At 37.7% G+C, this 27,712-nt stretch overlaps 1 protein-coding gene and 1 long non-coding RNA gene across 3 annotated transcripts in view; one reads left to right on the forward strand and one right to left on the reverse strand.

Moving 5' to 3' along the window:
- Positions 1-27,712, reverse strand: part of BANK1 (B cell scaffold protein with ankyrin repeats 1) — a 311,689-nt gene that overhangs the window by 43,577 nt on the left and 240,400 nt on the right. For both annotated transcript variants that reach the window (XM_061164327.1, XM_061164326.1), the window contains exons 8-9: positions 7,044-7,122; positions 3,334-3,636 (exon numbers count right to left, since the gene is read on the reverse strand). In XM_061164327.1, coding sequence (XP_061020310.1) covers positions 3,334-3,636; positions 7,044-7,122 — 382 coding nt within the window. The remainder of the gene's footprint in view (positions 1-3,333; positions 3,637-7,043; positions 7,123-27,712) is intronic.
- LOC133071687 (uncharacterized) overlaps positions 2,308-27,712 on the forward strand; it is a 40,046-nt gene continuing 14,641 nt past the window's right edge. Inside the window, exons 1-2 of the long non-coding RNA XR_009696496.1 lie at positions 2,308-2,443; positions 20,653-20,815. This is a non-coding gene — a long non-coding RNA (uncharacterized LOC133071687). The remainder of the gene's footprint in view (positions 2,444-20,652; positions 20,816-27,712) is intronic.

Raw genomic sequence — 27,712 nt, forward strand, 5'->3', positions numbered from 1 at the left:
CATGCCTGGCATGAACTTTAAAATCTCCAAGACTTTCCTTTTCCCTTGTGAATAATATGGTTTTGAGATTCTGACTTCATAACTTCTGCTTCACTGACAGCATCCTAGGTGAAATCAGATTAAGTGTGTGGGAAACACACGTACAGTGTTTCATTTTTAGTGGAATGTGTCAACTATCTTACTTTTAGGAACTGATTTCCTGAGCTGTTAACTCTCTTTGTTTCTCCACCTACCTCCTTTCTCAACTCTTTCTAAAGTTGGGCTTGCACTAGAAAGAAAACATTTCACTTTTCACTTCCCAGTGTATCAGATTATACTTTTCATGTTGGAGTTGGATCTGAGTTTTCTCAACTCAGATTGTACACTAGTAAATAATGATTAAAATATATCACTCCTATAATCCAATTTTTGAAATAATTGGGAAAGAATGGAAAACAAAGATAAGAATCCTAAAAGCCCAGGAAACCTGTCCATGGAAGAATTTAACACATTCTAACTACATGCTCTAGGGTCTTGGATCTAAGTCAAAGTGAAAGTCACTCAGTTGTGTCCACCTCTTTGCTACCTTATGGACTACACAGTCCATGGAATTCTCCAGGACAGAATACTGGAGTGGGTAGCTATTTCCTTCTTCAGGGGATCTTCCTAATCCAGGGATTGAAACCAGGTCTCCCGCATTGCAGATGGATTCTTTACCAGCTAAGCCAGCAGGGAAGCCCAAGAATACTGGAGTGGGTAGCCTATCATTCTCCAGCAGATCTTCCCGACCCAGGAATCGAACCAGGGTCTCCTGCATTGCAGGTGGATTCTTTACCAGCTGAGCTACCAGGGTAGCCCAAATCAAAGGGGGATCATAATGATTGTTGCCTTGAAAGTTTGCTGTGAAGATACAAAGAGACAGGATGTCAGTTATAAACTGAAAAGTGTTCTATGTGACTGTTTTCTCCAATGAATATGTTCATGAATCCATCATAAGGAATTTGATGCTTAGGGCATTCATGAGGTGGCTTCTGTTTTGCAGCGACTTGAAGGCAGGAAAAAACTTGTACGGAACAACTCCTGAAGCTATCACTAGCTAAAGTCAAAGAACATACACAGTCTCCAGCGAAAAATAAGTGGGAGCTTCTAGTCTTACTTTCAAAGACCTCAGTCAAAGAATTTTAAGAAAAAGTACTGGCATTTTATTTTTAATTCACTTCCAATATTAGCCCCATGAAAAAATATGATATTAAAAGTGTGCTCAGTCACTCCGTTTTGTCTGACTCTGCAACCCCATGGACTGTATGTAGCTTGCCAGGCTCCTCACTCCATGGTATTTCCCAGTCAAGAATACTGGAAAGGGCTGCCATTTCCTACTGTAATTAAAAGTAACACTGCATTGAAAAATGTAATAATCTGGTTTTTAAATAACAGGAGTGAGTTTTTGTATGATGTTGCTTTTTATATTTGGTACTTTTCAGAAGATATATTAGTCAACACTATACTTGTGGTCCTAGATATCTGGTGAAAATTACTGTTTGTGGAATAATTTTTAACCTCCTAACCAACATACCATATATGGAAATTCACATTAGAAAAAACAGGATTTAAAATTTTATTTAAGTTATTTAGCTCCCTTTAAAAAGTAGCTAAAAATTAACTCCTTTAATAGCTTTAACCTGATATAAGACAACCTTGTTTTCTTACTAACTGATTTTAACAACTACGTAAAACTATTCACATCTATAAAAGGGAGAAAAATACACTAAAATTTTGTTGTCAGGGCTATGTTCAGTAGGGTCGCAAAGAGTTAGACATGATTGAGTGACTGAGCATGTACGCAAGCAAGCACATACTAATTTACATCTCTCCCCCCACTCCCAATATTGGTATAGCTACATCCTTGATCTATCTCAGCACATACCAGGTAATCAATATGTGTTTGTTGAATGAGTGAATGAATTGAGAAAGTACCCACTAGGTTTCCCATACTTTTCATTAAGAAGTATTTTCCATCTCTTATAAGGTACATAATCTTAGTAAGAGTTTATGTTGATTAAGTTGAACCTTTATAGAGATAATGCCTTCAAGGACACAAATGCTGAATTTCATGGTTTCAAAATTCACTTTTAAAAAATAGTCTTCATAGACTTTACAGGCTTCTAGGACTTGACAGGAGAAGGCAATGGCACCCCACTCCAGTACTCTTGCCTGGAAAATCCCATGGATGGAGGAGCCTGGTGGGCTGCAGTCCATGGGGTCGCGAAGAGTCGGACACAACTGAGCGACTTCACTTTCACTTTTCACTTTCATGCCTTGGAGAAGGAAGTGGCAACCCACTCCAGTGTTCTTGCCTGGAGAATCCCAGGGACGGGGGAGCCTGGTGGGCTGCCGTCTATGGGGTCGCACAGAGTCGGACACGACTGAAGTGACTTAGCAGCAGCAGCAGCAGGACTTAACTCAGGTACAGTGACAAACGGGGCTTTAATAATAGATGCTTCTTTCATCCTTATTAAATTTTCTTTGTAAGAATGTTTTATGAATTTGGAAAGTAAACATGAAAGAGTGATCAGTAAAGTGGGTGGTAATTAGTGACTGTAGGAGTGAGCAGAAAAGTCTGCCAGGCTGTGGAACATTCCAGGAAGATAAGCCTACTATGGAAGCTCCTGGGGATGCTTCCCGCCCTTCACCCCGACTCCCGTTCCCACCTCTGCTGCTACACAGCTTCATTCCTGCATCTGGGAACAATGCTATCACAGTCATTTAACTTCCACTTTAGCAAGACAGAGTGCTTTTAGACTTTGATCTCAATGCAGGGTGTGATAAACCCTTTACCATTTGCTTCCCCCTGCGGCTCCGACTGAGTGACTGTGCCCAAGCTCATTTTCAAATCTGTAACACATTAGCTTTTCTCTTTTGCCAGAAAACTAAGGGCATTTTTAATACCCAAAGTTGTCATTTACTTTTCCACATGACGCTTGAGGTTCATTTTATGTGAAGAGTGACCGACTCCTTCCAAATTTTATTTTTTTACTTACAGAAAGCTTGGTAATGAGACTTCTTTCCTGGAAGGAAAAAGAAAGAAAACAAGAGAGGGAGAGAGGAAGAAGAGAAGTGAGGGGTAAGGAAAGGTAGAGAGAGAAGGACTAAAGGAGGAAAGAAGGGAGGGATGGAGGGAGGAAGGGAGTTGGTGGCAGGTTCCTCTTAGCTGATTTCTCAGGTTTTGGTTATTAAAGAACAGCAGGAAAGTTTTTCTTGGTTTTCAACGCTGATCTTTGTATAGCTTCACCACTCCTGCACTATATGCTGTGTAAGCATGTCAAAGTTTCAAAGTTGTTTTAAACTTAAACTTACCTTGTACTGGGAAGTGAGGTTTTTCCAGTTGGAAGGCAGTAGTTACAGGTCGTGGTGGGGGGAGAGGTGGTCTAGGACACACGAGGGGCTCTTGGGAATTATTTTCAGAGTTGTCTCCAGGAATGAACACATACAAGTCATCGTACTGGTTCTCACTTTCACTGTCAACCTCTGGAGGACTGTGCTCTGCCTCCATGCCTGATTCATGCTCTTTTTCTTCCTCTGCCATTTCATTCACTTTGGCTTCTTCTGCCGTCTGCCTGTAAAGCCAGCTTTGATGGTGGAGAGCTGGGCTCTGTAAGGCTGTTTATGATAAAGATTGTAGGATTTCATTTAAACTCTCCATCTGGAGGCGGTTAATGCTTTGTAACTTGGTACAGGAGTGGTGGTAATATTAATTAAACTTTTATGAACTGATACTGGAGAAAGCTAATAAATGTGTAGTTTTGGTGAATAGCCATTATTGAGCTTTTAAAATATTTACCGAGAGAGCTCCATTACATCCTGCTACTTCAGTTTATGACACTCTCATACACACAATAATATGTAATATTCTGATATTACATATATAATAATATTCCAATTCTCTAGAGTTATTGCTTGAGCAGATTCAGTATATGACTTTATTACCATATTTTTAGTAGACAATATGACTAACCTAACAAGTAATAAGTAAGTTAATGGACAAGGTAAAGACAAGGAACAAAAATCTTATAAATCCTGTGATCAAATGAGTCTGTGATTCTTCTTTAGTTATTATTTAACATTTATCACCAGATGATATCTTAATTCTTAAAAGTACTATTTGATAAAGTGTTGATATTTTTCCATTGGGAAGGCATCTAAATTACCAATAGTAGGTAAATACTTTTTCTACTTTTAAAAAATTAAAAAAATTTTTTTTTAAATTTCTACTTTTCAAAATTAAAAAAAAATTTAATTAGAGGATAATGCTTTACAATGTTGTGTTGGCTTCTGCTGTACAACAACCATAAATAAGCTATAAATATACACATATTCCCTCACTCTTGAGCCTCCCTCCCACCCCCTTATCCCATCCTCCTAGGTCATCACAGAGCACTGAGCTGAGTAGGTAAATATTGTTAAGGCTCAGTTCTCTCACCAAAAAAATCTATTCTATTCTGAAACTTAACCAAATGATTCAGGCAAATTTCCTCTACTCTAAGAATCATGATTCCATTATTTGTGTTTATACTGTACACAGTAAATGCTCTCTAGCCACTCAGGAAGAAAATAGAAAAATACATAATGCAATCAGCTTAAATCTTAAAACTTGTGGTTTATATTTTCTTTATAGAAATTCTGCTCTGAATAAAGTATTCACAAAAATTTGAAATGAACTTTGGAATCTATATTGGAGGGAAAAGGCGAATTGCTGTCATGAGTGCAATAGAAAAGCAAATAACTGTTGTTTCAAAGTTTTGTTAAACTAAAATACAGCTAAAGAAGACAAATGGCAGAGTACAGACAAAGAGGAATTTTTCTTTATATGAAGAGTTACACTGTAGACATTTTTTAGCAATAGGAGAAAAAAATCAGTCGTGTGGGAAAATCATGTCCATGATGGTACTGCATATTTCTACATGAATTTTATTTTTAATTTCTCTCATTTTTCATGTGAGAAAGAGGAAAGGTCTAGCTGCCAGTATTAGAACTGATACCAAGATTTTTTAACTATCAGCTGGGGCAGAGCAGACGGTGTTTCGTTCTTGCACAGATCTCTGCACAGACCTCATTCATCTTTCTGCCTCTAACCCCAAACGCAGCCTGAAATAAAGTAGTTTCTAGATATGCTGATGGAGTAAATGATGGAGTGGCTGAAAAGAAATCATTGCTCAGGCTAGCAAAAGGACTTCACTGTTCCTGTCTGGGCAAATCGATCATCAACTTAGAATTACATTCATGCTATAGGCAATTCCTCACAGCTACCTTTATGTCTACATGTTCAGTTTATGTATTCTATTTTATGTAAACACTGTCTAAGCAACAGGGTCTCCTTAGTCCTTGTCAAATATGCCCAAACCTGGAATACAGCCCTCGAGAGTCATACATGGTGGGTCAGTGGGTTTTAGGAAAATTCACAGAAATGATGATACCAATGGAAATTTGCTGACTTAGGGTGTTCTATGTTTCACCTCTTCTCTAAGGAAAGAGTCAGAGGCCTGAGTCCAATCACACAGAATTTCATATCAGTGACAGTTTCAGGTCCAAACAGTCTGTAGAAATGACGCTGTTCTGTACCAATAACTGAAATAATGTCTTATTATAGGTAGTACTTCTGAGAATTAAATGTCATAATAAATACATGGTCATTATCAATGATGGGCTTTACATCACTTTCATTACCACTAAAATGATAATAAATCATTAAAATGATAATAAAATGTATAACTTTAAAATTCAGTGCATCAATTGATTACATTATCATTTAGCATGATTTTGTGTTCTGCCCTAGTGTTTGAAGAGTTTACTGATTTTGCCAAAGTATGCTAGTTAAGGAATTGTATTTAATATTATTTGATTTGCAAGTCATTCCATCAGTTGAAAAACTGGTAGGCAGTTTTATGGAGCATCAGCTGTGAACTGCTCAAAGTGCAAACGACTAAGGTAAGAACAGGAGAATTTGGAACAGAAGTGTGATTAGTTCCTTCGTGAAGTACAGAATATTAGGGGCAAACGGGAAGGCAACGGTTTCAAGGTTTCTTAACAGAGTACTACTGGCATTTTTGAGAAGATATGTTTCCTGGGGCACGTCCCTTGTATTGCAGGATATTTAGCAGAATTTTTAGCAAAACTCCCTTCTCAACTCATGACAACAACAAAATCTCCATTCATTGATGTACAATCTCTGCTGGGAGTAGAAAATAATGCTTCATTAAGAGCCACTGTGTTATTGCGACAATCCAGGGGAGAGCTGACGCCTGAGTGGACAGTGTGGATAAATAACAGTGACAGGGTAAGGAAATACTGGCCGTATTGTGAAGGTGGAGTTCACAGTACTATCTGACACATTGGATGTCGGGTAGGAGAAAAAGTAAAAAATGGTGACTCCAAGTTTTGGGACTGAATTGAACAAGGAAGAAATCTTTATTTCCTGAGATGGCAGTATCAGCAGATAGAGTAGATTTGGCATGACTGGGGGCTTTCAGATTTAGAAATGTTTAGTGGGAGATGCCCGTCAGACTAGCCCAGTGAGCAAGCTGTTGTGAACCAGTGGAGGCTGGCATGATGGGTAGAATTATGTACATGGAGGAAGATTCTGAAATAGTCTTCAGTCACTATATATAGAACTACATTCTATTACAGCCAGCGGGGACTTAGAGAGACCTAGTGCAAACTTCTCATTTATTATCTGAGAAAACTGAGGTCTGAAAATAATGTGACTTTGTTTAAAAAAATAAAAAAAATATAGTTATTGCAGAACATTTATATCAAACTGACTAGTGTACTTTCTTTGGGTAGGAAAAACTGCTGGTTTGATTATTAAACACTGAACTTGTTAGAACTATTTAAATTAGCAAGATAATGTAGTAATATTTCTACCAGATGATATGCTCAAAGTCATTCCATTAATTAAATGTCTTCCAATGCTCTTTGTGTTTTTCCACATTCTCTTCAGTTTGACTTTACCAGCTACAAGTACCTTAATTTAAGTGTTACGTATATATGTAACATAGAGGAGCACTTACTAGGAGAACATGTGGAAAATGAGGTAATACCCTCTTCATGGTGACTTTCTTGCTCATTATCTCTGCTAACTTCTTGGATCTGAAATAAAGGAGTGCAATTTTCAATAACATGCATTAATATTAATAAATCTGTATTTTTAATATACCAAATGGAGAGCTGATACCTGTGAAAATAAGAATTAGTTTTTAAATTTTAATTTAAATACTTTGATCATATTATATGTCTTAGCTATTATATTTGGGCTATCTATAATTTTTTCAATGACACATAGTATTAAAAAAGTGTAACTAGAACAATATAACATTCATAATAAACAACAAATATATTTTAAATGGAACTTCTTGCAATACTTTTAAGATTCACAGCAATAACTATGAAATTTTTACAATAGATAACTCCCGAATAAAACTGAATCGAACTATCTCATTTAGAAACCATAAACTTTGCTTCCTTTGAACATTTCTGTATCTTTTACCAGATCAAAAAATAATTAATTACATCAAGGATTAAAATACAGTGAAAGACAGTGAAATTTTAAAGAACTTTCTTTAAAAAGAAAAGGGAATTTATATTCCTCTTTCTTAAATCAGTTCCACTACAACTAGAAGGGGGAATTACTGAGAAAGCATAGGGACCTGCTTTATTTTCTCTGGAATTCCTCTGCTCAGTTCTTCAGTTGTGTCCAAATCTTTGTAACGCTATGGACAGGAGCCCACCAGGGTCCTCTGTCCATGGGATTCTCTAGGCAAGAATACTGGAGTAAGTTGCCCTATCTTTCTCCAGGGGATCCTCCCGACCCAGGGATGGAACCCTGGTCTCCTTTATCTCCTGCATTGGCAGGCAGATTCTTTTACCACTGAGCCACCTGGGAAGCTGGAATTGCTAGCCTTTGCTTATAATCTCTGAAGGAGGCATGAAGTCTAAATTACTGGAACACACTGGTGGTTGTAGAGAAAACTAAGTAACTCCAGTGACAGTTCTATTTGTACAAAAGCATGTTGAGAAAGAGATGGAGCTTGGTTGCATTAACATAGATCACATTTTGTTACCAAGAACACCAAGTGATTATTCAAACAATTTATGCTTTTTTACTTAATAAAATTGATGGAAATGATTAGGCCATTGCTCTACACTTTAAAAATTAGAAGTGTTCACATTAAAGCATTATTAAATTTATAACAGCCTTGGTGTGCAAGGGTATTTGACTTGCATCATGACTTCATCAATTTGATTTGTTACCCACTTTGGCCAATGAGAGCTCAATGGAATTTATTTTATTTGTTGTTGTTGTTTAGTCAGTTGTGTCCGACTCTTTGCAACCCCATGGACAGTATCCTGCCAGGTTTCTCTGTACATGGGATTTCCCAGGCAAGAATACTAGAATGGGCTGCCATTTCCTATTCCAGGGATCTTCCCAACACAGGGATGGAACCAGCAGCTCTGCAAGTCTCCTGTACTGCAGGCAGATTCTTTACCACTGAGCCACTGGGGAAGCCAGAAGCAGCAGTCTTTGATTTCCATTGAAATCTTGAAACTAAAAAATCTCTTTAATGTTTTTATAGTGAGCTTGATGCAGAAGCTCATTTTCTTTTTTTATTGAAGTATTAGTTGATTTGCAATGTTGTGTTAGTTCCTGGTGTAAGGAAAAGTGACTCTGTTTTTCATATACATATAACATGTATTTCACATTCTTTTCTATTTAAATTATATTTTCTCCCTTGCGGACTCAATTAAATGCTAATGTGAAAAGTCATGTGACTTTACTACAGAGATTGACAAGTTGGTTGATGTCTGTACACTCAGTATTAAAAGCATTGTTGATATGGCCATTTTTTGTTTTCAGTTAGCCTGACCTCTATATTTCACAAAGTAGATCAAGAATATAATTTTTAAAATCCATAATATTAAAATCACACCAAGGAAGTTTTTACTAGTTGAGTAACAGGAATGCTTTTCAAAGATTTCAGGAATTATGTGAAAATTTCCTTTAACCTATTCACAAACCTAGACACCACAAGCTCAAAATCAGTCTCTTAATAAAGAGACTGTGGGCAACTGTGTAGGAGTTATGTCTGTGTATGTGTGTGTGTGTGTGTGTGTGTGTGTGTGTGTGTGTACTGAGGTTGAAACCTAACGGAATAATTTTTACATTATAACTTAAGCTTTATGGCATTTATATAAACAAACACAAAAGCCTAAAAATGTCTTGAAGAAAATGGCTTCCAAATACAAAAAATAGCCAAATTTGATTGAGCACTTTCATAATTATCATGTAAAACTGGTATTTTGTATGATCAGGCTATATAGAAAGCAACTGTTTTCCAGGAATGAAAGGATCTTAAGACTTATTTACAGTAAAAAATATTGTGTCTTTCTAGAATTCTTTACACTTACAATCATATATACTTTGGAAAAATGTGTTATATCTAATGACATATTAATAACTGGTAAAATCAAGGATGGCTCAAAAGTATGATGGCATTCTGACATCTAAGCACTTTGATACTTTGTTATGTGGTGCAGAGGACAGAGAGTGGATTTTGAAGTCTAAGCTCTCCTCACACCCTGAGGCCACTCCCAGCCAGTGTCCCTAAGGGGTGACACACAGGGCAGACAGCTTCAGGTCCTAGATCCATCAGTTCTAACTACAGCTGTGAATTTCAAGCTTTGGCACCTGACCCTTTTAACTACATTCCAGCCCTATATGATAATGCTTGTTTCTAATCCATCACAGTTGTGATTGCATTTGTGAGGTACCACCACCTTTACTGAACCAGGGCTTCCTTGGTTTCTCAGAAGGTAAAGAACCCACCTTCAACGCAGGAAACCTGGATTTGATCCCCAGGTCGGGAAGATGGAGAACGGAGTGGCTACCCACTCCAGTGTTCTTGCCTGGAGAATTCTAAGGACAGAGGAGACTGGGGGGCTACAGTCTATGGGGTCACAAAGAGTCAGACACAATTGAGCTACCGACACCTTGACTTTCACTTCACGCATGGTTTGAATTCAGCCATCTTTCACTAAAATGTGAATGATACAACTAAAACCCACTCCTTGCTTAAGGTTGTGGCAGTAAAAGTAAAAATGTTATTGTCATTTACAATTTTGGAAACTAAAGTCTGAAAGGAACCTGTTCATACACTGATACAATGCTGAAACTATGTGTCACAATAAAACTGTAATAATTTGGATATTTATCCAACCAAGTTTGTTTTTAAATGTAGTCTATGCATAGAGAACAGCCTTGTGGTTGCTATGGGGGAGGAAGGTGGCTGAGAGCAGGAATAGGAGTATGGGGTTAGCAGATTCAAGTTACTATATATAGGATGGATACACAAGGTCCTACTATATAGCACAGGGAACTATATTCAATATTCTGTGATAAACCACAATGGGAAAGAATATGAAAAATGATGTATATTTATGCATAACTGAGTCACTTTACTGTACAGCAGAGGTTGGCACAACATTGTAAATCAGCTATACTTCAATAAAAAAATTAAATATAATCTATGGTCTGCACTGTCCAGCCCTCTTTATAAACTGGCTCTTCCTGGTTTCCACACTCGTCCCTCTTCTCTTTTTACTGAATGTATACTGTCTGGGAGATCTTATCCACTGCAATGTCTTTAGTTTATATCTCTATCATGATGATTCATAGACATGTAATTTGCTCCAAATTTTTCTGGGGTCTAGATTCTAGGATTCAGCAAAGGATACTAGAATAACTATTCACAGAAGCATAGGGAAAAACCTGGAGGGAGGGGAAAAAATCAGGAGAGACTATACATTAAACATTTGTGTCCCTTCAAAATTCATATGTCAAAATCCTAGCCCTCAAAGTGACTGTATTAGGGAGTGGAGGTTTTTGGAAAGTAATAAGATCATGAGGGTGGGGCTCTGATGAATGGGATTAGTGCCCTGATAAAAGAGACCTCACAAAGATTCCTTATGCCTTCCATCATATGAGGACACAGTGAGAAGATAGCTATGCATGAACCAGGAGGAGGGCCCTCACCAGATACCAAATCTGATTGCACCATGATTTTGGACTTCCCAGCCTCTTGAACTGTGAGAAATATGTGTTTGTTGTTTATAAGCCACCCAACTTATGATATTTTCGTTAGAGCAGCTTGAATGGCCAAAGACAGAGAATTTCAAGTAATCCTTGCTTCACCAAGGGTAAAAAACAGTTTCTAAACATTTTAAATCAAGATCATTGGTGACCCTGGGGAGGGGAACTATAGTGGAACTGTGTGACTTTATCCTGGACTGAATCTTGGGATGTAATATGGGAGTGAAGAATGGAGGGCATTATATATACAGAGTTTCCTTTTAGGAACTATGATGTGAGTAAGGGTTACAGGACAACACTGATTAAGATTTGTTTTTCAAACAATAGTTAAAAGATGTCACTGAAAGAGTGCATTACTGCAGGTCTTTTTTCTATTCCTATAATAAGAACAAAAGCATATACCAGACATAAATGTAAAGCTTTGCTACTGACAATTATAAAACCTTGAAATCAGTTTTAGTTTCAAAATCCTAAGTTAAAAAAATGTAAACTTCTGTAAAGGAAACACAAAATACCAGTATGTCAGAATTAGAAATCATTATGGTGTTTTGAATACTCCAATTATATCAATTTTTTAAAAAACATGCTTTAATTTGGAGTAAAACTAAGTAGAAGCTAAATAATGGATACATTTACGTTTCCAAGTTGACAGATTAGAGTCAGTGAAGAGGTAGCCAGGTTTACATTTATGTTGACTATTGCTAACAGCCATCTTTTTTTTTTTTTTTTCTGAGCTTTTGATAATTTGAGTGAGGGTCAAAGAGAACCAAATGGAAAAATCCAAGCTGAGTAATAAAAGGTTAGCATTGTCATCATCACAGTTTTGCACATGTCATTTATAGAAAAAACAGAAAAGCAAGTGGTTTCTGAAATCTAAGCCAGAAGCAAACATAAAACACCACTTAGAGACCCAGCAATTTCCTCCAAAGATTATACTCTTCAGTTGTTAGATAATAAGAGTTATTTGACAAATGAGACAAAAGACCTCTAAGTTTATATTATCAGAAAATAAGTATTCTTTGAACAAATTAAATAGAAAGGTTCTTAAAGATTATACTGCTGCTAATCTACCCCCAATAAGTATTTATAAGGCTGGAATAATTTCTAGCTTTGACATACAGAATTAGAAGAGTCAATTCTATTGATCAGAGAATTTAAAATATGAAGGATCAACAGTCAGAAAAGATGAATCATAAATTAATGAAGACATGGTAGAAGAGCAAATAAAATTTCTAGCTTTAAGCCTTCACTTTGAAGGCAGGTAAAATTCAGAAGAGTCTCTTCTTTTGGGAAAAAGTCACTAGAGGCAAAGCTGTTATTACTAACTATAAATATATAGATTTATATTTTTTTGATGTGGCAACACACCATAATACTCTTAAGTATTCCCATTTTACAGTTTTACATTTAAATTGTGGAATGGAACTAGTAACACCATCAATATCATTTAGTAGCAGAGCAGTATCAGTATCTCTTAATCACAGAAACCTGTGAGACACATATGTAGCCTCAATAAATAATTTTGCTTATTAAAAGTCATTTTCACTCCATCTCAATTTATTAGCTTCCATTCAAATAAATTATCAGACCTTTACCATTCCCACATAGTTTTGATGAGTAAGTACATTGGCAGGATAGATACTTAGATCTTACCTAAATATAGATCTATTTAAGAAACATTAGACAAATATATATTTCTATGTACCAAAAACAACCAAAAGTTATACTAGATTTGGTAAGTTAATAATAGAACAAACCTATTGAAAGTAAATCTGCAGTGCATTTAAGGTAAAAATAAAATGGAAAACTTTTGTGGTAGGAAAAACAGCATTGTTATATATTAAAGAAACACATTTCCCCTACACTGGCATGTAAAATCAAAATAGAAGAGACTCAATAAAACCAGTAAGTTCACTTTGGGAGAAAAACATAATTTTCTTTAGTCCAGAAATCTGAAAGCTTTTAACTTGTAATAGTGAAATAAATTTTATTTTGTGGGGGCCCCAATCAAAACACTAAAGGTGCTGCTGTTTCTATTCTAAAATTACTGCAAAAAGATCTTCATCCCACTTCATTCTGCCACTAAGTGCAAACATCTTGTGAGGCAGTAGCTTAGCATTTTCATGCTTCAAGTGATTTGTTTGGAAGATTTCAGTTGCTTGTGAAAATAATTCCTAATCTTCACATTCATAGCCTAAAGGAAACCAGGGCTAGTCTAATGGAAATCAGGGTGTGTCTGATATCCATTTTCATCTAGAAGTAACTTCATGAGTGTGTAATCTTACATGAAGTTTAGATAAATTAGTTTAATGAAATTTATCTTCAGCTTTACATATCTTCTGAGAAAGATTTTTCTGGTTCTTAATTTAGACAGTTATTCATTCCCAAATAGCAGGCCATGGCATTTGCCTGAAGAAGGGTTTCACAATAGAATATATAAAGTTTAAAATAGCTCCTTAAATTAAAAAGAAATTCCTCTTTACATATGGTCAACTTATCTTTGACAGAACAACAAAGGCAACACAATGGAACCAAGAGAGTCTCTTCAACAAATGATGCTGAAACAAGTGGACATCCACATGTAAAACATCAGTCTAGACACAGACTTTATACTCTTCACAAAAGTTAACCCAAAATGGATCATAGACCTAAAAGCAAAATTACAAAACTCACAGACAATAATGGGAAAAATGTAGACGATTTTGGTTATGGTGATGTCTTTTTCGATAACACCAAAGCAAGATCCATGAAAGAAATACTTGATAACCTGAACTTTATTAAAAATAAAAACTTCTGCTTTGCAAAAGACAAACTCAAGACAAACAGAAGACAAGCCACAGACTAAGAGAGAATATCTGCAAAAGATACTTCTGATAAAGGTCTGTTAACAAAGTATACGAAGAACCTTTAAAATTCAACAAGAAAATAAACTGATTAAGAAATGAGCCAAAGATCTTATCAGACACCACAGCAAAGAAGATACACATGTGGCAAATAGGCATATGAAAAAATGATCCATATCTTTCCCATATGGTATTATGGAAATGCAAATTAAAACAACAATGAGATAATTAGATTCCCTGAGGATTCCCAATCCCTTTGCTGGATCCCCAGAGTGAGAAGCCTGACATGGGGCCCAGAACTTTCACAGCAGTGGGAGAACTTTGATATTATTGTTCTCCAGTTTGCGGGTTGCTCACCCGGCAGGTATGGGATTAGATTTTATCATGTTTGCGCCCCTCCTACCATCTCATTGTGGCTTCTTTGTCTTTGGACATAGGGTATCTTTTTTAAGTGGGTTCCACTGTTCTCCAGTCAGTGGTTGCTTAACAACTAGTTGTGATTTTGGTGCTCTTGCAGGAGGAGATGAGTGTACATCCTTCTACTCCACCATCTTGAACTGGATGCTCAGAACACAAATTTTTAGGGCAATCAATAATACTTGGCAATGAAAATCTTTGATATAGGTTATTATACTTTTGCCTAAACACATAGAATGTATGACCCCAAGAGTGAACAGTAAGGTGAACTATGGACTCTGGGTGGTTACGATGTATCAAATTAGATTCACCCCTGGTAAAAAAAACAAACAAAAAAAGGACCAATTTGGTGAGTGATGTTGATAATGGGGGTGAGTATATCTGTGTAGGAGCAGGGATATATCATAAATTTCTTGCTCTCAGTTTTGCTGTAAACCTAAAACTTGTCTATAAAATCAAGTCTGTTAAAAATTTTAAAGAAATTCATATGCAAATAGATAGTGGATTTAATGTTATTAATTTTGTCTGCAAGAGCTCTTGAAACTGTTCAGGATAAAACTCTATAGAAACCAACAATGAGTTAGCACATACAAATATTAATATAATGGTTGACTCCCTAGGTCAACTAGCTTTCTAACTATAAGTATTCTGTTTAGATATTTGAATCACTTTACATTGTAATGGATCATGTAATTAAAATAGTAAGATAAGGATTGAGGTACTTTAACTGAGATTTGCATTTATGAACAGCTGAGTGAATTGAATGAATAAAAAACTACATATTATACCCTGCATTTGAGGACATTTGGAAGTTTTATAAAGATATATTCCTCACTAAATCACTGAATAGCTTAGAAATTCATCAAGCTAAAGCAATGTCAATCCAGTTTAGGCAAAATTCTATCACTAGAGAATTGAAGCAATGGCAATGGGGCTGTATTTTTTTATTTACTTATTTAAAAACATTTATTCAGAACTTACTAAATATTAGAAACTAGGCTAGGCTGGGAGCATAATGAAGGATAAGTTAAGTTTAAAAAAAAAAAAACACTGAAAATACCCACATACATATTCATAGTACATATGATAGGTACAATGGCATTATTATTAAAAATAATAACGTATAATATTTACAGTGTACTAGCACTGGTCTGGTGGGCCACAGTCCGAAAGGGTCCCAAAGAGTCAGACATGACTGGGTGACTAAGCACATAAACATACACGCACACAGACCCTGGTCTAAGTTCTGTATTATGTTAATTTATTTTAGCCTCCAAATGATTTTATGAAATAGGTTTACTGTTGTAATCCTCACTTAATGAGTCAAAAAAAACTTACAGTGGGGTTAAGTAACAGCTAATGTCTCTTACTAGAGGGCTCAAACAATAGGAAAATAAATAAATAAGTGTATACAAGAAAGAATGTGTTGTCACCTAAGACGGCCATGAATCAAGAGTCATAGAGATTCACAGAACAGATGCATGCGTGCTCAGTCACTAAGTCGTGTCCAGCTCTTTTGTGATCGCATGGACTATAGACCAGGCTCCGCTGTCCATGGGATTTCCCATTCAAGAATACTGGAGTGAGTTGCCATTTCCTACTCTGGGGGATCTTCCTGATCCAGGGATTGGACTTGCGTCCTTTGCATTGCAGATGGATTCTTTGCCATTGAGCCAGCAGGGAAGACCCATCTTAGGACAGATAGCTGACAAAACTTTGGAAGAAATGCACAAATCTCAAGGCTGTGGCTGGCATTGGAGACATCTTTGAAAGATGATTAAAATATTTAAAAGTGGGGGCGGGGCATCATGAGCAAAGTAACATAATTAAGTGTGGCCATGGGAAAGCACAGGCTGTGTTTGGGAAACACTGGATCATCCTGCTTGACTAGCGGGTAAGGGCAACAGACGTCTGGTTACAGGGTGCACAGAATCCCTAGCTGCCCAGTTCTGTCTCCTCAGTATTTCTGGCCCTCAGGCCAGGTAGTGGGGAGCCAGGCTGTCTGTCCAGTTGGCCTGTGAAGCATATGCTGAGTACTGTCTTGGCTATTGTTTGCGTTATGAGAAAACAGAAGGCCCACTCTCAGTCCCCACAGAAGAGATGGTCCAAACAGCAATAGTGGCCTTTGAAAGCACATACAGACATCATTAAACCATATCACGGCTGTATAGATGCCAATATGTGCGTGTATGCTGAGTTGTGTTCAACTGTTTGCGACCCTGCTGACTGTAGCCTGCCAAGCTCCTCTGTCCATGGAATTTTCCAGGCAAGAATATTGGAATGGGTTGCCATTTCCTACTCCAAGAGATCTTTCCAATCCCAGAATCAATTTGCATCTCTTGCGTCTCCTGCATTGGCAGGCGGATTCTTTTACCACTGAACCACCTGGGAAGCCCATAGATGCTGCTAGAAGAGTGCTAATGGGGACCGTGGGGTCAGGGATAGAGGTGGGGAGAAAATGCACCCAAACCAGCAAAGAAGATTCCAAGCTTCCCTTTTCATTTTCTCTCCTGCCTTTGAGAAGCAGGAGACAGCTATGTTTTCACATTTGACTTGGATACAAATACAGTGAAAATACCTAATAAACATTTCTTGTGTTCTGAGAAATAAAAAAATGAGATGAATGGAGATATGTTCTAATCAGAGAATCTTGCTGTAGGCCCAATCTTTCAGAGGAAAAAAAAAAAAACTGTTGTAAGATGAAAATGTTAGAAGTAAGAACATACAGGTTGCACGGTGATATCGTTTGATAACTTAATGGTCTGTGTCTCCTTGGTAGCACAGAACGAAAGTGTGTGTGGCTCTTATTCCTTCTACATCCACCTCGGGGAATATATACAGTTATCATAAATGGGATCAGAGAGGCAGAGAAGTTTTTAAATGGTTGTTCAAGGGCACTAGATGAAGCCAGTTTCTTCTAATCAGGGTTTGATCCACCCCTCTTGAGATACACGTGACACATGAAACACTTCTCTCTATCTTGCTGCCAAAGAATGAGATGCAGATGTCATGATTTAGGAAGGTTTTGATTACAGTGTCTACATTTATAAAGTAATTAATGATTTTCAAAGCAGTTTCGCATATATCACCATCTTCATATCAACACTGCAAGTCAGGCACAAGGAGACTTAAGTGAAGACAGATGAAGAGATGGTGTCTTGTCCGCAGCTTACAGTGTATAAAGCAGAGATTCAAATCCAGGATAACCCAGGAACTGGGGGGTTTATATCCTGTGGATCCTTGTCCAGTGTTCTTTATATTATGAATATGTTGCTTTTTATTAAAACTATTTGTACCAGGTAAATATGTCATTAAAAGAGATGGAGTGAAAATTATATATTTTTTGGAAATGAAACTCTTTACTCAATGAAGAAATCATGTCTGACTACAGATCAAAGTTCTATAAATGATAGTGAAGTTTAAAAATTTATGTTGGTGGTAAAAATGAAGCTGAAATTCAGAGGCTCTATCTTTGACTAATAGTCTATTTTCTAGAGAATGTGAATAAGAGAGAATTATGGAGTTAATCCAAAAAAATCTAGTAATCAATTAAATTCTATTACACAGTTTAGGATGAAAGATGACCTCTATGACTTCAAAATCATTAAAAAATAACTCTGATATATTCCTAAAGATAGAAAAGTCTGTATTTTACTGTTTATTTACCAGCAAATTGAATTTTCAAGAAAGTGTAACTCTTTCCAGTGGAGAAACATTTTTATCAGGTAGACTTAACCTGCCTTTTGATAGATGTAATAAAAAGATAAATGAAAGTAAAATTCCACACATTATAGTTATATTTGTTTTATGATAGTACACCTTGGTATAGGAAGATTACAATTTACTTAAAATTGTGATTTCAGATTTCCTTGCTTCCCTGGCCCTCATTACCACAGCAGATTTTATATCCATGCTTTCTTTCTTTCTTCCTGAGTCTTTAGCCACCTTTCACAGATAAGCCAAAGCACTTAGCCACTGGACATTGGTTTGTCTCTGGAACACAGTACCAACTTCTGTTTGACCGCTTCTGCAAGTGTTATCAACCCTTCCAGTGCAAAGCCTATACAGACAGGTCATTTGCTAAAACAGAGATGTTGGATTTGTGCTTGTTTCTTTTAATTACTTTTATCTGGTCACATAAACTGCCCAGATATGCCTTTCCACTTCATCAAATAGTTAACTCACGATAAACAGAGGTCAGGTGTTATATTTTAGGGGTTGTATTTCTTCATTCTTATTCTTTTCAGACTTGCCTATTAGCTCAATGTTTTCTTTCTTTTCCTTTGACTTTTAAAAAGAAATAAATAAAACCATAGAATGACAGGCTTTCATACAATGAGTTAACAAATCTCTACTGTTATCTAAATTCTAGTTTGGTGAGACATTTTAACCAAACGTAAAGTAGCATGATTCAGGTGACCCCTATATTATCCTTTTGTGAATCAGAGGATGTGTGGGCCAGATGTACTAAAGATAAAAATACAGTTCAGAAGGCAATTTAAATAGATCATATGTTCTGGGAAGATTACCTGTCAGGAAAATCAGGAAAAAAATGAATTTAAAATTATGACATCCTACTCAGACATCTTGTTATATGTGGCTGGGTAAAGAATTCCATTTCACATCTAATGTCCATGTCTTATACAATAAAACCTATATAAGAAAGCATTGGAGATTTTCAGCCATGAAGTGTTCTTTTCATACTTTACCCCATCCTGGAAAGGATAACCTAGATTATTGCATTTTAGGAGGTTGAGAGGAAAGTTAATTTTAAGATGAGGAACAATATCAGATAGTGTAGTGATCTTGGCTCTCGATGCACAGTAAATTCCCAGGGGGAGCTTTCATAAACTCCCTATTTCTAGGCCCCACCCAAGACCAACTAATTAGAATAATCAGAGATGGGACCCAGGCTGTAGTATTCATGAAAGGCTCTGCTGAGGATTCTACTCTGTGTCCAGTACGGAGACCCATGAGGACAGTGAATACAAGCACAGGTTTAGAATGAGATGGCCTAAATTCATAGTGGCTCCTGACTATTGACTTATGAACAAGTTATTGAATCTTTCTCGGAACTAGTTTTTATCTCTAAATCAAGTACCTACTACTTTGGGTTGTTTCAAGGGTTAGATGAGCTATTTCCTGTCATAGATTAAATGCTATTACTACTATGCACATGTCAAGTCTCAAATGGTAGTTCAGTTCCTGTACCCCGATCCCTGATGGCATTCCAAACTTTCATTATCAGATGACTTGCTGAATTAGAACTTTATATTTTCTTTAGAGGCAGTGCTGTGCCTTCTTGAAGCAGCAGAGCAACATGGTTAAGAGCATGGACACAGGAAACAATAGCTAGGTTCAAATCTTGACTGCATCTTCTTGTAGCCCTGTGACACTGGTCAAACACTTGATTTTTCTCTCCCTCAATCTGCTCATTTGTAAAATGGGTTACTAACATTATCTGCCTCAGAGGATTACTGTGATGAGTAAATGTATTAATATATACAAGATAGATGGGACTTCCCCAGTGGCTCAGACAGTAAAATATCTGCCTGTAACATAGGAGATCTGGTGGGCTACAGTCCATAGGGTTGCAAAGAGTTGGACACAATGAATGCCTAACAAACACACACATCATGCTGATGATAATGTTGCTGATGTTAGTAGTGAAATCCTTTACTGATGTTTCAACCAAAGGTGTTAATTTTCCAAATATCTAACACTGTACCCACCAGATCTTTCCATTGCTCTTAGCGGTTCTCCCACACGATGTCCACTAGAACTACACTGGAGAATAAAGTTTTCAAAGATAACTTGAAAGGATATCCTCTCATTTCTTTACCAGTCCACAGATTTTTTTGGAAGTGATCATTCAAATCCATAACCACTTCTTGAAAATGGTCTGAAAGATCATGTTCTAATACTGGTTAACAAGTAGTATCTTCTTTCCATATGCATTTATTTTATTAAGGTCTAGGTTGTATATCATATGGTTATATAACACTGATGTTGATATTAACAGAGAAGAATAAGAGAATTCATAAATTACTGCTATGCTGCAGTGCTAAACAAAAAAAAAAATTCTTAATGACATCTGTAGAGATCTTGAGTGAAGAGGCATTTGACATTCTCTGATAGTGCTGAATATCCTATTTTTAGCATTTTGTGTTTTTTTGGCACTTTAAATCAAAATTTAAGATTTAAAAAAATGCTGTACCAGAGAAACATAATGTAATTCATGAATTTAATCTTTGTTCCCTATGTAACTATTAGGTAGTGTTTCATCACAACCACAATGCCTATCGAGGAAGCACCTCAAAGTGTCAAGGGTCCAGCTGGAGATCACAATTAGCAGCCGATGTAAGCGTTCACAATCAAAGCTGGGAGATACTTGTCACAAGGAATTCATCATAACGTATCTCATACCTGACAAAAGGTACATTAATAATCTTTTATTGCTTTCTATGCTTTGAGGGCTTTAATTTTTCAAAAGCCAAACAAGGTCTTTTCACGTTATTTTTACTTGACCCTTAATGTGCCAAAAGATATACTTTCTGAAATAAATACTATTATGAGCTACTGAAAACACCTCTAGGCAAAGCAGGCAACTTATTAACTATGACTTTATGAGACTTCACACATTGCATCTTGTGGAAAGCAAATAAAACCCTTATATTTGTCACTGCCTTTTTCTTAATACTTCACAGCTGCCATCCAAAAAAATCCCTCTGCTGAAGCTTCTGGCAATGGCTGGTCTATGAAAGAGAAATGAAATTCAGAGAAAAAGTGATTACAGAGTTATATTTTTCCATGGGGTTGCAAATGCAGGTGTCAGGAGCTTCAGTAATGTTCTTTCTTTGTCCTTTGCCAAGCATGTTATCTCTGGAAGAGACCACCACCAGCCTTTCTTTAAACAGATGTGCCTCAATGGCCAGCCTGAGAGCCAGGATCTATGCTGGTGAATTTATGGCCCTACACGCTGGAGGTGGGATCCATCTGTGTGCTCATCCATTCAACAAATAAAGTGAGTGCCTACTACGTGCCAGGCCAGGCAGTGTTCGAATAACAAGGATATAGCAGCAAATAAAATATTATTAAGTTCCTGCCTCTGTGGAACTTCATTCTAGTGGAGGACAGGCAAGTGTTGTTTACAAGAACCTGCACTGTGTTTTATGTATAAATTAGCGTGGACTGGGGTAGTTAGAACTGGACATGGACCAACAGACTGGTTCCAAATAGGAAAAGGAGTAGGTCAAGGCTGTATATTGTCACCCTGCTTGTTTAACTTATATGCTGAATACATCATGAGAAATGCTGGGCTGGAAGAAGCACAAGCTGGAATCAACATTGCCGGGAGAAATATCAATAACCTCAGATATGCAGATAACACCACCTTTATGGCAGAAAGTGAAGAGGAACTAAAAAGCCTCTTGATGAAAGTGAAAGAGGAGAGTGAAAAAGTTGGCTTAAAGCTCAACATTCAGAAAACTAAGATCATAGCATCTGGTCCCATCACTTCATGGGAAATAGATGGGGAACAGTGGAAACAGTGTCAGACTATATTTTTGGGCTCCAAAATCACTGCAGATGGTGATTGCAGCCATAAAATTAAAAGATGCTTACTCCTTGGAAAGAAAGTTATGACCAACCTAGATAGCATATTAAAAAAGCAGAGACATTACTTTGCCAACAAAGGTCCGTCTAGTCAAGGCTATGGTTTTTCCAGTGGTCACGTATGGATGGGAGAGTTGGACTGTGAAGAAAGCTGAGCACCGAAAAATTGATGCTTTTCAACTGTGGTGTTGGAGAAGACTCTTGAGTCCTTGGACTGCAAGAAGATCCAACCAGTCCATCCTAAAGGAGATCAGTCCTGGGTGTTCATTGGAAGGACTGATGCTGAAGCTGAAGCTCCAATACTTTGACCACCTCATGCGAAGCATTGACTCATTGGGAAAGAGCCTGATGCTGGGAGGGATTGGGGGCAGGAGGAGAAGGGGACAACAGAGGATGATATGGTTGGATGGCATCATTGACTCAATGGACATGAGTCTGAGTAAACTCCGGGAGTTGGTGATGGACAGGGTGATGGACGGGTGGATGGACAGCACGCAGGCCTGGCGTGCTGCGATTCATGGGGTTGCAAAGAGTCGGACAGGACTGAGTGACTGAACTGAACTGAACTGGGGTAGTTGGGGAGGAGGGTTTGTTCTGAGGTATTAGTTTGCGTGTGTGTGTTTGTTCAGTCTCTCAGTTGTGTCTGACTCTTTGTTCCCCCTGGACTATAGTCCACCAGGCTCCTCTGTCCATGGGATTTTCCAGGCAAGAATATGGGAGTGGGTTGCCATTTCTTACTCCAGGGTATCTTTCCGACCCAGGGATCGAATCCACATGTCTTGTATCTCATGCACTGGCAGACAGATTCTTTATCACTAGAGCAATTTGGGAAGCCCTATAAATTAATAAACATATAATTATTTTCAAAAAGGTCTTCCTGTAGCTCAAACAGTAAAGAATCTGCTTGCAATGCGGGAGACCTGGGTTCGATCCCTGGGTCAGGAAGATCCCCTGGAGAAGAAAATGGCAATCCACTCCAGTACTCTTGCCTGGAAAATCCCATGGACAGAGGAGCCTGGCAGGCTATAGTCAATGGGGTCACAGAGAGTTGGACATGACTGAGAAATTATTTTTAAAAAGGGACATACTATCAGAGTGAGATTGTTTATTTCACGTAGCTCAAATAGGTCACACATATTTGTATACATATAGCTATGAAATATATGTGTACATATATTTGTATACATATAGTCTCCTAGAGGCAGATTCCTTATCTGCAATGCAGGAGACACGGGTTTGATTCCTGGGTCAGGAAGATCCCCTGGAGAAGGAAATGGCAACCCACTCCAGCATTCTTGCCTGGAGAATGCCACGGATGGAGGAGCCTGGCAGGCTTCATCAGTTCATGGGGTCACACAGAGTCGGACACAACTGAGCGACTAAACCATCACCACCAGCTATGAAATATATACTTATTTGAGTATGAAGCATAGACATTAATGTGCATATATATTTCCCATCCTCTGTTTTTCCCACTCCACATGCATGCCTTTGCCAAACCTGTCACTCCATCACCATAAGTGCATATGTTCTCTCTTCTTAAAAGGGGGTGGAACTCTGTGATCTCCTTGAGTAAGGAGTAGCACAGAGGAGCCTCCGTATGACTTCTGAAGTCAGCCATGAGAATGACGCAGCTCTTGCCTGCCTTTCTCTCAGGATGCTCACTCTCGAACTCAGTGAAGCAGCCTGTGAAACATGGAGATCCTTACCCATTTGGAGAGGAATAGACCTGAGTTCACAGCCCGGTGGAGCTCTCAGCTCAGAAGGCCAATTGCCAGCCATGGGACTGAGCCATTTTTCATGTATTCTCCAGTCCTCTTTTGAGCTATTCCAACTGAAATTATTGGAGCAAAGATGAGTAAACTTTTTGGAGCAAAGTTTTCCTACTGAGCCTTGCCTAAATTTCAGATTTATGAGCAAAATCAATCTTTATTATGATCCTAGTCCACTAGGTTTTGGGGTAGATTGTTACACAATAATGCATAGCCAGGACAACACACACACACATGTGCATAAGTGGTCAACTGACTGTGCTCTTTTCAATTTTAAGGATTAGATAGCAAATACGAGGAGTAACTAGAAAGGGTCCAGTGAATGTCCACCACAGATAGTAAAAGCAAGAGCATGGCCCTTGTTAGTAGTGTTACACACTCAGGTTCAATCTGAGAGAAGGTCTGAATATTTTCCCTGAAATTTCTTTGAATGTTATATTCAGGTTTGCCCAGAAAGGCACTGAACCTGAGGTCAAAATCACGTACTGAAGCTCTCCAAGTTAGTGATGTATAACCTTGAATAAGTCACGTAACCTTTAAAAGTCGCTTTATGTGTATGTGTATAAACATATACATAATAAAAACACGTATTTGTATTAATATTGTCATTCACACAAGATTGCAAAGGTAACAGCAGTAATAACAAGTGCTAACATTTTGGGGTCTATATTATGAGGTAGGCACTGTATTATGTGCTTCATATGTCATCATGTGTTCTTAAAACGGTTCAATTTATTATGTATGGTACTATTACTATCTCCTTTTTCATTGAGGAAAAAACCAAGTTACTGAGAGATTAAGTTACTAGCCCAAGATCAAATATAAGTATTAGAGTGGGATTTAAAAGGTAAGTGTTTCATGCACACCAATTTTGCCTACCTGCTGTTGTTAAAAAACAAAACCCAAAAAGCAAAACAGCAAAACAGTAAGTCTTTCAGCTAGCAGAATCAGGGATGTCTTTAACTACTATGAGGCATATCAGTTCAGTTCAGTTCAGTCGCTCAGTCGTGTCCGACTTTTTGTGACCCTGTGGACTGCAGCACACCAGGCTTGAGGCATATTAAGTAACATATTCATGAAAGAGGTAAAGTTCTGAAAATGCATACGTGAAAGTAGATAAGGATAGGATTATACACACAGAAAAAGCAGAAGTACTACAGGAAATGAATTGAGGAAGAATTTTTGAAAGATTTGATGCTGCTGGCACTGCTGATACCTTCCTAACGTGTGAAGCTAAAGAAAAAAGAAAAAAAAAAAAAAAAAGAGGACTTGGGAAATAGGCAGCCCAAATGCCATATTTTTGCTCTGAAGAGTAGGGCTTCTGATAGATGGATTGGAAAGCAAACATAAAGGAATGAAGCAAGGAACATCTCTTTTGGTTTTGGTGTTCTGATTCCATTACTCAGATAAAATTGTTGAGCTTCCAAATTTTGTTTCCAGGGCTTTGCGGCAAACTTAGCTAGTGATACCCTATCATCCAGTTGGATATCATGAAGAATGCAGCCCAATTTTCATCCCTGTTGGTTCCTATTTTATCCTCCCAGGTCTTGGCTTCCAAACCACTCTGGTCATAGATCTTCTGTTTATGATTTTTATACTCTTTATAGCTTGTACCCTCCTCCCTGAAGACTAACAGTGATCATCTGTGGGTGACTGCTATCCTCATTCTGACTTAATTCTTTCTTGTTGTTACGATAAAACTTCTCATATCTTTCACCTCTGTATTATCTGGAGACTTTAAGGAAGGAAGAGGCAACAAAAGAAAAACCCTGAGTTTTTTAAACGGACTTCACTACACATTGTTCTAGCTCTCACTCAGATTATGTGACCTCTCCATTTTCCGTGTCTAGGGAATGGACGTGTTGCTTTATTCACACAGACTTCAGGGTTGCTCCTTTGATATTTTAGAAATCAGCCACTCCGTGGCTCCTGCGTGCCTTTGTTGGGTGTTCTACAGGGGTTGGGGCTTTCCACCTACTGACTCCAGTATTTCTGTTCAATGCATCAAATGTAACCATTCACTGGGACAGCTCAGGAGATCAGGGCTTAGTCTAACTTTGGAGGGCTTTGTAGATGGTACTAGTCATAAAGAATCCACTTGCCAGTGCAGGAGATGCAAGAGATGAGAGTTCGATCCCTGGGTCAGGAAGATCCCCTGGAGAAGGGAATGGCTACCCACTCCAGTATTCTTGCCTGGAGAATTCCATGGACAGAGGAGCCCAGTGGACTACAGTCCATGGAGTTGCAAAGAGTCAGATATGTCTGAGCAAATGAACACACACACACACACAGACATACACAGACACACAAACACTTTGGAACAACTCTTCCTCCCCAATTACCCCAATCCACAATAATTTTTACACAAAATACAGAGCAGGTTCTTATAAACAACATTTCCCATGGCTGCTCCCTTGTGTGTTAGAACCTATAGTCCAATCAGTTTGCACAGGCAGAAACATGGACATTGTGTTTGTGTTTGCAACTTCCTCTTTCAACACTAAGTCCTTCAAATGCTCAATCCAAAACTTCTGTTAATTTTACTTCCTAAATATTTAAAAAATTTGCCAACTCTTTACCACCTTCATGATTGTATGCAGAGGAAATCTCCTCGCTTACCTGAAGTAAAGCCACACGTATCTGTTTCTTCTCTATTTCTCTTCCTTTTGCATACTTCTACTTCCTTCACCCACAGGTGAGCCTTACTACAGGGCTTTCCTGGTGGCTCAGATGGTAAAGAATCTGCCTTCAACATGGGAGACCTGGATTCAGTCTCTGGGTCAGGAAGATCCCCTGGAGAAGGGAATGGTTACCCACTCCAGTATTCTTGCCTGGAGAATTCCATGGGCAGAGGAGACTGGTGGGCTACCACGGGGTCGCAAAGAGACGGACACGACTAAGCAACTAACACGCACAGAAGAAAAATTTTTGTCAAATGAAAATCTATGTCACCTCCCTTCAATGATTCTTCAATAGCCTCAGGATAAGAGAATTTTACATCGCTTACAAAGAAGGCCACATGTCTTGGCTTGCCTGGAATAGTCCTAATTTGTTGCAATTTCCAATTTATTTATTTATGGAATAATTATTAGTATCATCTTTTTCACTTTTGAAAGCATAGTAGTTTGGATAATATAGTCTATGATTTGCCCAGCTTATAAAGTCCTTCATTGATCTGTCTGTTCAGGATTATTTCCACTTGTTTAAGCCTCTGATTATCTGAGTAATTTTTCTAGAAATATTATTTCTTTCATTTCTGAGTCTTTGCACATTCTAGTCCTTCTATATAAAGGGTTTTTCCTGCTTCTTGTCTGGCTCACTATTCTTCATTGTTTAGGTACCCTGGGAAGATGAAAAAATCTTTTCTTCCCCAAGACTAATATATTGACTCTCTTTTGCATTCCTATAGCTTCCCATATTCAGTTCCATAGTAGCACTGGTTCTACAATATAGTTGTTTATGTATTTGTTTGTTTTACCCAGTAAATAATAAACTGCTTAACATCCAGAAACTGCATTGTCATGCTTGCTGTTGCATCCCAGAGTATACACCACTCTGTAGAGTAGTGTACAAGCAGATTTTAGAAAGATATTTCCTAAATGAATGAACAATAAATAAAGGAACAAATCTAAACTCTAGTAGAGTTATCTTGGAAGAGTAACTATATATCCAGGGAATTTAAAAACTGCTGAAGCATCAGTGCTTTATTGATTTCCAACTTCTCTGGAGGAGGGGGAACTCACTTGAATTAGATAAGCTTCTGTTCCTTTCTAAATGTGGAAAACAATATATTCACAGTCTTTTGCATGAACTTTGTTAGGAAACTTCAGCTTTGGCAGGCCACTACTGTGAGTATTCTAAATGGGAACCAAAACACTCCAAGATTCTTTCATTTTTAAGTTGGTAAATGGAGTAAAGGTATTATTAGAAGTTGTTATTTTCTATTT

Source organism: Dama dama, chromosome 17, assembly GCF_033118175.1.
Source record: "Dama dama isolate Ldn47 chromosome 17, ASM3311817v1, whole genome shotgun sequence".
Classification (NCBI taxonomy): domain Eukaryota; kingdom Metazoa; phylum Chordata; class Mammalia; order Artiodactyla; family Cervidae; genus Dama; species Dama dama.